The sequence below is a fragment of the Daphnia magna genome, linkage group LG1 (genome assembly GCF_020631705.1).
Source record: "Daphnia magna isolate NIES linkage group LG1, ASM2063170v1.1, whole genome shotgun sequence".
Classification (NCBI taxonomy): Eukaryota; Metazoa; Arthropoda; class Branchiopoda; order Diplostraca; family Daphniidae; genus Daphnia; species Daphnia magna.
In genome coordinates, this window is record NC_059182.1 from 2,117,791 (window position 1) to 2,129,581 (window position 11,791).

General features: G+C 45.1%; 1 protein-coding gene across 3 annotated transcripts; it reads right to left on the reverse strand.

Moving 5' to 3' along the window:
* Positions 1–507: 507 nt before the first annotated feature.
* LOC116933058 lies at positions 508–6,941 on the reverse strand. Of its 3 annotated transcripts, XM_045177090.1 has the most exons (5): positions 6,612–6,941; positions 6,177–6,546; positions 5,031–5,991; positions 1,933–4,559; positions 508–1,840 (listed from the first exon to the last, which is right to left on the reverse strand). In XM_045177090.1, the coding sequence occupies exons 2-5, from the start codon at positions 6,444–6,446 to the stop codon at positions 1,343–1,345; spliced, it is 4,356 nt and encodes a 1,451-aa protein (XP_045033025.1). In that variant the 5' UTR covers positions 6,447–6,546; positions 6,612–6,941; the 3' UTR covers positions 508–1,342. The 3 variants fall into 3 exon arrangements, with proteins under 3 accessions (XP_045033025.1, XP_032796865.2, XP_032796860.2); XM_032940974.2 differs by having other exon boundaries at positions 5,031–5,988; positions 6,177–6,941; XM_032940969.2 differs by having other exon boundaries at positions 6,177–6,941.
* Positions 6,942–11,791: the final 4,850 nt, after the last annotated feature.

Sequence of the window (11,791 nt, forward strand, 5' to 3'; positions counted from 1 at the left end):
AATGGCCGACGAGTTGGCAAAAATGTTTCACTTCTTAATGAGCCAAAGTTTCGTCGTTGAAACAGACACTCATTACGAATGTACGTGGTACTGCATTACCTCGCTGACATTCGATCCTTTAAAAGTCAATGAAACAGACTCTTGTTTTCGTTTTTATCATTTGTTTAATCAGTCGAAAGGAATGTGCTTATACATTGAATTTAAAAAAAAAAGAGACGAACTGAAATTTTTCTTGTTTGGTAATTTTAAAAAATCAGAATCGCACTAAAAAAAAAAGGAAACAAACTTGACGATTGAGGGGGGGGAATGTGTGAAAAATAGACAATTAGGAATGAAATGTTCATTCATGAAGAGGGGGGGGCGTTCCAGAGAATGGACGGGAAATTGAATGGAACTTGCCGAACAGTGGAGAGATGAATAATAATAAAATGTTTATAATAATTGCAAAATAAAAAAAATTGCATCCGATTCTCAACTTCCCAAAAAGAAAGATTTCACGATAATAAGTGACTTGTCAAGTACTGCATTTTCATTTGATTTCTTTCCTTGTTACAATAAAAGGGATACGTTAGGGCAGTAAAAATTAAATTATCCAGAGCAATCCTTGTTGCTTGCCGACAACAAAATCTGTCTACGATATGAGGAGTGGCAGAAACAAAAAAATAAAATAAAAATGAGGAACTAACATCGTTCAAGAGAAAGAGCGGGGGAGGTTATATAAAAGTCTGATAATAATAGGTACACAGCAATATTGCTATTCTTTGGGAAACGAATGACTCGGTAATTCAGACATTCTAAAATTGATAATTATTGTTGATGAAGATTTAACCCCCATATTTTTTTTTTCTTTTCTTTTCTTCCTATCTTCTATTCTTTTTCTTTCAAAATGTGTATCGATATATAGTTAGTGGTGAGGGGAAAAAAAAGGATATACGTCATCAGTATTCTCCAGTTAAGAAAACAAGAACATGTCTTGTCAAATTTAGTTGAAACACACATCGATGTCGAAGAGATCTCGTTATTTTTATATACACGCATATATAGCTAAGTGTCCCAGCAGTACACAGAACAAGACAGACATTTCTAAACCCTATCAGCCCCTCCCCCCATTTTCCCCTTTCCATCTTAAAAAAAAAACAAACAAAAAAAATTTCACAAAAGACAAGACAAAAATGATAAAATTAGAGAGGAATGATTCACGTTGATCTTTGGTATTTCAATATTCAAATTATTTTTTTTTAAATCGTTAATTAATTGATTTTTTTTTTTTTTTTGTTTTTTAAAATGCGTATTAGGAATGATAAATGGAATTACTATTTCTTTGTCTGCTGGCAATCATTTCTCAAACTCGATTGCCTCCTGTGACGCCCAGCAGACGGGCAGCATCGTCTGCCGGTTTGGACATGAGCTGGTCCACTAGCGAAGTGTCTTGAATGCCGAGCAAGTTGCTGATCAGATCCGATCCGCAAGGACCGCGCAATCTCATTCCGCCCGTCGACCTGCTGCCCGATTTAGAGCCGCTCCAGAGGGCGGCCTGCATGCGCACTTTAGCCTTGGCTGAAGATCTGGACGATTCCCGTCGGCAATGGCGTTGGTTGGCTCGATGATCCGAACTGATCGATCCTTCCTCTTCTTCTTCTTCCTCTTCTTCCTCCTCGTCGCTTTCTTCAGCCTGGCCGGAACCGCCGTGCTTCCGCCTGTGCCTCAACATGGAATGCTTCAACGTGAACCGGCGTGAGCAAACGTCGCACTGGTACGGCCGCTCTCCGCTGTGAGTTCGCATGTGACGTCGTAGGTCTTCGGCCGACCAGAACCGACGCAAACAAAAGGCACAAATCACCTAATTTGTTAATAACAAGAATTAAAAAAAACAAAAAAACAAAAATGAATTCATTTTCTATAGTCATACGACTGGCTGAGAGAAATGTTCACCTTTCTATTTACGTAATCGGGAAATTTTCCGCGGACTGAATCGTAATCTTCGCCTTCGTCCGAAGTGGGCGCCGAGGGCATGGGCGGCGGCTCGGCCACCAGGGCTCCCACTTTGCCCACCAAGTCGTGAAATTCGTCCCTGTGCTCTCGCTGGAGGTGATCCAGCACTTCTTGCCTCTCGGCGTAGCCTCCGGAATCATCGCACAAATGGCATTTGAAAGGCAGCTGTTCGCCGCCAGCCGCAGCCGAATTGCCGTCACCTGCCTGAGGTGCTGGACTCGTTGGATTGCTGGACTGATGACGGTGCACTTTCTCAGGCTCGCCGTCGGCTGCAGCCATCGACTCCGGGCTGCTCATTCCGCCGTGATGGGCAGGGCAATGTTTGTTATCGACGTGTTTCTTCAGATTGTCCGACGTGGCGAAGGTGGACGACGGGCACAGGGCGCACTTGTACGGCCGGTCTGGGACATTGCGCGAATTGTCGGCCGCGTTGCTGGCAACGCTGTTGTTGCTGTTGTTGTTGGCCGTTTCGCCGCTTCCGGCGTGACGCAAATGGTTGCCGTGTTTGCGCAACAGATGGCGGTCGCAGTTGGACTTGGTGGTGAACCAGAGCGGACATTGCGGACACTTGTACGGCTTCTGGCCCGTGTGGGTCAAGATGTGCCGACGGAGCGAGCTGGTCCAGGGGAACTTCCGGGCACAGTACGGACAGCTGACCCTGTGAGGAGCGTTCGAATAGGCGCTTTTCTTCTTGCCTTTGATGTTCGAAACGGCCTGGCCGCCGCTGTCCGAACGATTGCCACCGAAATCGCTGCCGCCCATCGAGTGGCCATCGCTGATGCTCGTGCACTCGCCTTCGTCCATTTCGTCCGTGTTGTTGCCTTCAGACGGGCTGGCCCGGTTGATCTTGTCGCTCGTCACAGAGCTTTCAACCTCGGGATCGCGGTGCTGGTTGAAATACTGCTGGAAACTCTGCGCCACCGCGTTGTTCAGCAATTTAGAGACGCTGGCCAAATCGGCCGGTTCCGTCTTGCTGGCCACCGTTCGCTGCCCGACTGGGCCGTGATCTTTCCTCTCAATATCGATGACCAAGTTACCGTCCTCTTCTTCTTCCTCTTCGCCTTCATCATCGTCTTCTTCCTCGTCTTCCGAATGTTCGCTGTTGCGACGCTTCTTCAACTTCTGCTGGACGGCTTGACGGACCTGCTCCGAAATGGGCGCTTTGCCGCCCACTTCCAGCTTGACGGAAGCCTCCTGCGCCATGGGCGGCGCAACGGCCGGCATCGAATTGACCATGTGACCTTTCAAGTCGACCATGGTGGGCAGAGCGGCTGACTTGGTCAATGCGCAAGCCGATCTTCGGTGCCCACGCGGACGGCTGGACCAAATGTCCGGATGCTGTTGCTTGATGTGCCGTTCCATGTTAGAACGCAAGGTGAAACGGGCCGTGCAATGCTCGCAGCCGAACGGACGCTCAGTCCGGTAGCGCCTCTGTTTCTGCTTCTTGACCAGCACGCCGTTCTTCAGCACCATCTTAACTCCGGGGTCATTAACGGCCTGGCCCGACGAGCTGCTGTGGTGATGGCTCGATTTTTTAGGCTCCATTTTAACTGGACTGGTCGCCACGGCCATGGCGACGGGCATGGCGACGGGACGGATGTTCTCCGCAGCGTCCGCGTTGAATTTTTTGGCTGCGGGCATCAAGAGTCCTTCGACCAATGAAGCCGATGCCGGATGGCTCGGCTGCGGCTTCTGCACTTGCTGCGCCTGACGCAGGGCGTCGTGATGAGCCGCGGCCAAAGCCAAGGCTGACAAGTCAACGGCCGGATTTTGATGGCCCATTTCGACCAGTTTCGATTCGAAAAAAGCCGAATAAGGGGCTCCACCCAAGCCCGGATAGAAGAAGGGCAGTCCGGCCAGCGAGGCGACCGTGCCCGGATAAGACGACGGGAAATAGGGCGGGGCGAAGGAAACGGCTGGCTTCACATCGGAGGCCGAAGCTTGAACGGTAGGCGCAACGGCAGCCGTAGGTGCTGATGCGACAGCGTTGCGGTTGTGATGATGCGATGTCGACGTGACTGCAACGACGGCCGTAGAAGTCAAAGCAAATTGCGTGGCTTTTGGGTCCTGTCGTCGCTTGCGCAAATCCAACACGTCCACCGTCAAATCCAAGGGGCCGTCTTGCTCGATGGCAGCGCCATCTTCTTCTTCTTTCTCTTCTTCCTCTTCTTCTTCTTCCGATGGGTAATCAGTTGATTCCTCCTCTTCGTCGATGGATTCATCGCGATCGGCGCTCAGATCGAGAGCCGATTGGTCGTTGTGGTTGGCCTTGTAGTAACTGCCGGAGTTGTCGGAGTTGTCGCCGCCGAGCGCCCGATTCGCATCTTCGCTCAAGTGGTAGACGATCGAGGCTTTGACGGCGTCCCTGTTGGCCTTTCCGTGCCGATTGCGCAGGTGGCGCTCGCAGTTGGCTTTGGTCGTGAAGGCGTACTGGCAATCACGGCACTCGTACGGCCGTTCTCCGTTGTGCGTGCGCATGTGACGAATTAAAGCGCCCTTGTCCAAACTCGTGCTCGGGCACATGTTGCACCTGTAAGGAGCGTGAGTCAGATGGTTCCGGTTGTGACCTGAATTCCATTTTTTTGTTTTTTTTTTAATTTAAAAAGAAATTGAGAATTGGTTAACGGGACAAAATCAAATAAATCGTTCGTTTAAGACGAAGATGATCCCGTTCCCCATAACCCCATCGTCTTCCTCTTGCATCTCGCATGATCTTATTGCGTATATTTGTGTGTGTGTGTGTGTGTGGAACGTGCGTTAATGTGATACTGTAAGATTTCTCCCTTTTCTGTCGGTTATATCTAACGCATTTCCGGTGCACGAGACACAAATATCTGACTGCGCCCCTCCCCGACTTGGCTATCTACGGCTAGATAATATTAGTTGTAATTATAGCAACAACGTTGTTAGCTGTAGGCATATTTTACGTGTAAAATTCTGTCACGAGTTTGAACAACTCGTCTGAAATCGATAAGGCGCCGTTTTCACAACTTCCTTCCCGTCACGTTGATAAGAAAAAATGAACATTTCAAACTGACCTTTAAGGGCGCGCAGGTTGGGGAACACGGCCTCGCACAGTCTGCAGGGGAATTCGCCTTTCAGTTTCATTTCGCGCAGGACGGCCGAGAAAGGATCGTCCTCCTCGTTCTTGTACTCTTCCGGTGGATTGGTCAGCATCTCGTCGTGTTGGAACAAGTGGTTAGCGTGCCGACCGCTAGATGTCATCACCGTCGACAAGGCCAACGGTGCGCGGAGGGCTGCCGCCGCCGCACCGGCCGTCTCCACCACGGCCAGAACGGACGATTTAGACGCAATGTTCTCGACGGCCGAACTGTGTGATGCCATCGCCGCTAGGTGGGCGGAAGAAATGAGGGGACGGGCCAAGGTCGCCGGATGGATCATGTTGGTATTGGCGCGGCAAGAGAAGTCGACGCTACCGACGCTACTCGCGTCTTGCAGGATCGAAATTCTCGTCTTCTGCTGAGCGATCGGATGACAGCGGCGCGAGTCGTCCGCATGGCCGCCGCAAGGATCCATCTCATCATCCTCGTCTATCATCTCATCCGCTGTCCGTTGGCGTTTCCTTCCTTGATCGCGCCGTTGTCTCATCGTGCGCCGATTCTTCTGTCTCAACCGCCGCCCGCCTTCGTGTCCGCTGCCGGACTCGTTGCTCTCGGAATCTTCCGAATGGCGACCGACGCGACGGCGGAGATGATTGCGAGTCGTCGACTGGTAAAACTCACCGCCGGATTCTTCCTCTCCAGCAGATCCCCGCGAACGTTCGTCTTCGTTGAGAATTTCAACGTCTTCCTCTTCGTCCTCCTCCTCGCCGGCCAGACTGGGCCTCGATTCAGACAGGTCCGATGACACGCCCGTGTCCATCGACGTGTTGCCTTGCTCGGCCGTCTTGTTTCCACTGAATCCAGCCAAGTCGCTCGTTCTCGTCAAAACGATAGGCTCTTCCGGCTCGGGATCCTCTTTCGCAGGACTCGATGCCTGCTATTTGATTTCCATTTTTATTTATTTTTACATCGGCATTAGCAATGCAAATTCAACGTGAATAGACTACAAGCAAAAGTGTGGCCCATTCCCGGCCATTAACTCATATTTATTTTTTTTAATTTTTTAAATATGCAAATTTCCATTTAAAAAAAACAAATTATTCAAAAAGAGCGGGGACTGACCTGCTGATGTTTGACTACTCTGATGGCTTTGCGCTTCCTGGCTCCAACGAGCGCATCCGCGGCGGCTGCAGAGAGCGGCGAGGCCGTCCTCTGACGGTCTCTGATCTGATCGTTTGTCTGCTGATTGGACGATGATGGAGAAGAGGCGTTTGTCTTGGAGCTGGTCGTCAGAGTCATGACGGCCGGCAAAGGCGATGAGTGTAGTAGTAGAGCGCCTGCCTCTTCCATTGCGCAATCGCCGTCGTCGTGAGCGTCGCGAGGCTGCATCATCGCCTCCTCCTCCTTCTCAAAGTCGTCTCCGCCTCCTCCCGCCGGATCGACGCTTCCACCAGCACTCGACAACCGACCAATCAAACACTCGGATCTTGCCCTACCGTCGTCAAATTCAATCGAACAATCAAAACAAAGACGATTGTTTTTTTTTTCCTATTTCACCTCTCACTTTAACGTCCGCCAAACAACAAAATCCACCAACGTATTTCACATTTAAAACAATCTGTTTGTTGTTGTTGTTTGTTGTTCTTCAATATTTCACGTCACACTATTCAACGTCGTTTCACTCGTTCGTTAAAAATTTCCCCGCACGATTCAAATCAATCAAATGATATCGATTTCAAAATGAAAGAAACAACAAAAAAAAAAAAATGAGATTTCGAAATGGGATGCGAGGTGGAGGGGGGGTGGGAGATGAAGCAACTCAACTGTTTTATCTTTTCAAAATCGGAGCGCGGATTTGAACAAAAATGCGACCGCTCTGTTAAGCGCCTGGCGCTGGACTGAAGCTGAATAACACGGTGGTGAATAAGAGGCGTCCAATATGAGACGTATACATACGCTGAGCAAAAGAGAGAGAGAAAGAGGAGACAGGAGAGAGAGAGAGAAGAGAAGGGGGCGCGGTCACGTGATTCGCTTCTCCTGCGTCCTGGAAAGAAAAAAAAAGAAAGAAAAAAACCTTTTTTTTCAAACAAAAAAAGAAAAAAAAAAAACTCAGGTGTGCACCCGTTATAAGCCCCTCCCCGCTCTCCTTGGCTCTCTCCTCCTCCTATAGAAAGAGAAGAAGAGAGAGAGAGAGAGAGAGAAGAGTGGGTGGATGTGTACTGTTTCCTATACACACACAGCGTCGTCTTATCCGGTGCGGCTCTCTCTTCCTACAAACAAAAGGTGCGCACACAAAAAGGTTTCAAACTTCCCGCCTCCTATATAGACCTCGTATAGACCCCCTTTTTTTCCCCTGTTCTTCTTATGCCTCATCTCTTGTCTTGTTTCACTGGGCCGTTTGTTTGATCTAATTTTGTTTTTTGTTTTTTGAATGAAGAATTATTCGTGCATTAAAACGTACTGCTGTTCCAACTTGATGCACAGCTCTCGTTTTTTCCCCTTTTCAGGTGTGCAAAGGCGTGGCTCGTTATCGCATTTGATGAGTAATCAACAGAAACGAGATGAAATCTGTACACGAGCCAATGGGATGACAACGTTATTAAACGTCACGGCTAGAACGATAGCGGCCGTAATGTGCAGGATATTTTCGTTCATCGTCAGCTAATGTACAGGTGATATCATGATTTATCAGTGGCTTTTGCTCAGCTGCGCAATGCGCCATACGATGCACCGGCTGTTGTTTTGTTTAAAGTGACTTATGTTTGAAAAAAAAAAATGAAATCATCAGTTTCGTGTTACGAGATCGGGATGTTGCACTTCGATTCAAATATAATATGCTTAGCAATTGTGTACATCTACCTGTATCAAGCAAAGGTCCGTGACGAGATTTATGAAACAATTTTAAACTGAAAATTAAAAAAAAATTTAATCTAAATCCATTCATTTTGAATATTGAAATTGACAATAATCATATGAGATGAATCACTATTAAGAGTGACACTAATTTAGTGAGGTATAACGTCTGCAGTATATTTTTAAAAAATAACGAATGTATGGACCTATTCTCTTGCCCATTGATTAGAAAAGAAAAAAAAAGTCCGTTGTCAAGGACAATATATTTATAAAAATAAAATAAAAATAAAAAAGGAGGATGGGGCGAGGGAAAATTCCCCATGTCGTTATCAGTAACGGGCCGTATATACAAAGACAAAGGACAAAAAAGACTTTGTCGCACAGGTCAAACAAAATTTAAATACTTGCAATGTTTTTGTGTTGCGTGTGTGGTAATCGATTCGAGATGATTGACAAATAAATGAACCCAGTTCTTATTTTTGGGAGTTGGAGGGAGGGGGGTTTTATGAGTCATTTTTCGGTGGCGGACCGTGTCATCATCAGCCGGCCGAACCGCAGACGAAACCTTGGCCGTTTCTTCCGAACAATTTTGCTCTTTTTCTTCTTGAAAAAATTTATTTTTGAGATTTTAAAAAATAAAATAAAATAAAGAAAAATGGAGGATGCACAAATATTCTACCCTTTCCCACAAAAAAAAGCTTTCCCCAACTCCATTTTTTTTTTTTTACTCACCTGATTTGCCTTTTGTAATGGGCCGACTCATTCCGCAATGCTTGTTATCCATTTTTTTTGTTCCCTTCTTGTACAATTTTCCAGAGATTGTTGCTCTGTTTGCATTTGCGTTCGTCATATTCATGTAGACACACGGCCCGGGATAAAAAAAAAATGCTTGTAAGTGAAGCTGTGTGTGCTGCAAGCTGCGCTACGGTTGATTGATCAACAGAAAGGGCCAGATACAAACGGGGGTCTTGCGTGATTGACGTCATCCCGACACACACACACACACACGCTAAGATCCGCCCACCTTAGCCGCTCTATATACCTAACCCCAAACTTTTTTTTTTAAAGTGAAGGTCTCATATTTTTTTTTGGGAGGGGATTGGTAGAGATAAATTTGAAAAAGAAAATTCTAAAAAAAAAAGGGATCAATTATCTTTTATTATCGAAGGTCCTTTTAAATAAAATACAAATTTTTGAATGATGCAATTTTTACTGCCCCCCTTTTTTTTTTTTTTTTTGTTTTCTCATTGAATGGTTTAACTTCCGTCCGGAAAGCTATTTAAAAAAAAAGGCCCGGATTCTTGTTCTCGGTTAAAGTTTGACGTATAGAGATATAGAGACGCGTATATATAATATGGATAGGCTATACGACAAGGGGGGGATATTCCAGATTCCGTCAGACCGGAAACCCGGAATGAAGACGTTATTGCAGCACGTAAACCTTTCGTTTGTTTTTTTGTTTTTTCCAGTTTGCACAAAACAAACGAAACGGATGGATGATGTGAAACAAACAAATTGCGGGTTCGTTCTCAGACACAAAGTGAAAGTTGAACGACCTTTTTCATTTTTTTCTTTTTCGTAATCTCTCTCCGACCCTTTTGTTTGGTGATATTCAACACCTCGCACAAATAAAGAAAACAAAAGTAAACCGATTAGCGGTTTTAAAAATCAGAGGGGTGGTTAGCGATCTGTTTGTTTGTCCAAAACGAAAAAGATGGTCGTCATCTTCCAATTTCGATGCATCAATCATCTCTCTGATTCTCTCGTTCTCTCCAGTTAATTACGAATTAACTCGAGAATCGTGAAGCTTGATTTGCTGTGTCATAACTACTATGCATAATAGCCTAATAAAATAAGAAGAAGAAAGAAAAAAATAGGACGAACAAGTCCACACATGTAAAGATGATACGGGTCAGCTAGAAAAAACAGCCTCCCATTGTCTCATGTTTCAACAATCAAAAACTAGCAGACGTGGAATGTTTCAAAGAAAATGTCTTGCTCTCTCTTATCAAACCCATCCTTCTTTCTTTCAAAAAGAAGAGATCCGGTTGCCAAATCCGGTCTAACGAGATTCAATTTTGTTTTGCTGCTGCTGCTGCTAGACTATTCAGTATAGGAAAGATGGTGAAACAGGTAATAATCAAACGTGTCTGTATCGTTTGTTATATAACTGTTCGTGATGAGCTCTTTCGTGATGATAGCACTGGCCAAGTGAACAGCATTCTGCGTATAGAGTGGAAAAACAGAACAAAAAAAAACATTTATTATTGACGAGGGTGAAGCTCTTTGGCATTGGTGAGTGGCTCTTATAAGTTTATCCAGTGAAAACAATGGAAGTAAAGTAATATTATAAGATGCCGGCCAAAAAAACAAAACAAACAATTAAAACAGCCTTATAAGGTCATTTTCATGTTAAGCCCGTAACATCTATAACCTGTCCTCTTCATCGGAATGTTTGATACATCAGAAGGTTATAAAACAAAACAATAAGAAGCTGATGATGACGAAAAGAAAAAAAAGAAGAAGGAGGGAAAAGCTTTTCGTATATACACACACATATCTATAATATACACAGTGTACATTTTGATTTCTGAGATGTGTTGTTCTTCTCCCATTCACCTGGAATGTTTTGATTTTTTGTTTTTTGTTTTTTTTTATCAATGGGCAAAACACACAAATGAAAAAACAAAAAACACACATAAGATGGAAGGCTTTGTAAAAGAAGAGACACAACATTCCTCAAGGACCACAAATTCGAAATGCTTTATGCTAATGAAATGAGAAGGATATAGCGAAATATTTTTAAAAATGGCGCTCTCTTTCCATAGAAAATAGTAGGGAGGAAAGAGTTTCTTCGGGCCTTTTGGTCAACCATTCCACATACACAAGACACTAGGGGGGTCATCGTTGGAGGGGGCTGATGGGTGGGACACACACACAGGTGAAAAAAAAAAGAAATCTGGAACGATCCACTTGGGGATGGACCTCTTGAGATTTTCTCCTCTCAAGCGGCAAATGTTTCTGTTTAAACGTCAGGGTGAAATGAAAAAAAAAAAAATACACCGCAAAAATGCGGGACGACCTTTGACTCTTTGGCTATATCATCTGATGATCTTACTCTCCCACGTCCCTCACCTACACACCGATATCCCCCACCCCCGAAAGTCACAAAAGAAGAGAAGAAAAAAACAAAACAAAACAAAAACAAGATTTTTCAAGGCTGTAGAGCAAAAACAGTTTGCTGGTCACCTGTCAACAAACACATTCAAAAAAAAAAAATAAAATTAAAAAATTCCTCCTCTATTTTGTTTTTTTGTTTTTTTCCCCAGCCAGTTCGTCGTTGTTTGTCCTTACGAAATTCGTTGTCCTTTTTAATTGAATAAGAAATCAACATTGTCTCTGTGCTGGTCTAACGACGGGCACACGATCGAGAGGAACGAGCACGAGCTGTACACACACACATCTACTCTATTCATCATCGTGCGTTCAGCCCTTTGCTGTTGGTGCGCTAGATGATGTAAGGCTTCGTGAGTCAGCTGGAAACAAGCCCCAGTTCACTCTCTGTGTGTGTGTGTGTGTGTGTGTTAAGTATGAAACAAGAAAGAGAAAAGGGACCGCTAATAACTCTGTCATCGTCCCGTAGAGTCGTTATAACGTATCGGTTCAATGGCTTCTTCTTTCTTTATGTTTACGTAAGCCCTCCCCCCTCCTGCTCTTTCCCTCGTACACAAAATTTCATCCTTTTTCTTTTCTTTTTCCTAAAATATTATTATATCCATGCTGATAAATTTCAAGTGAACTGTAGCACAGTTTACCCTGATGGACATCATAGCATTTGGGCCATTGAAATTTGTCTTGTTGAATCAATAAACATCAAGAGGACA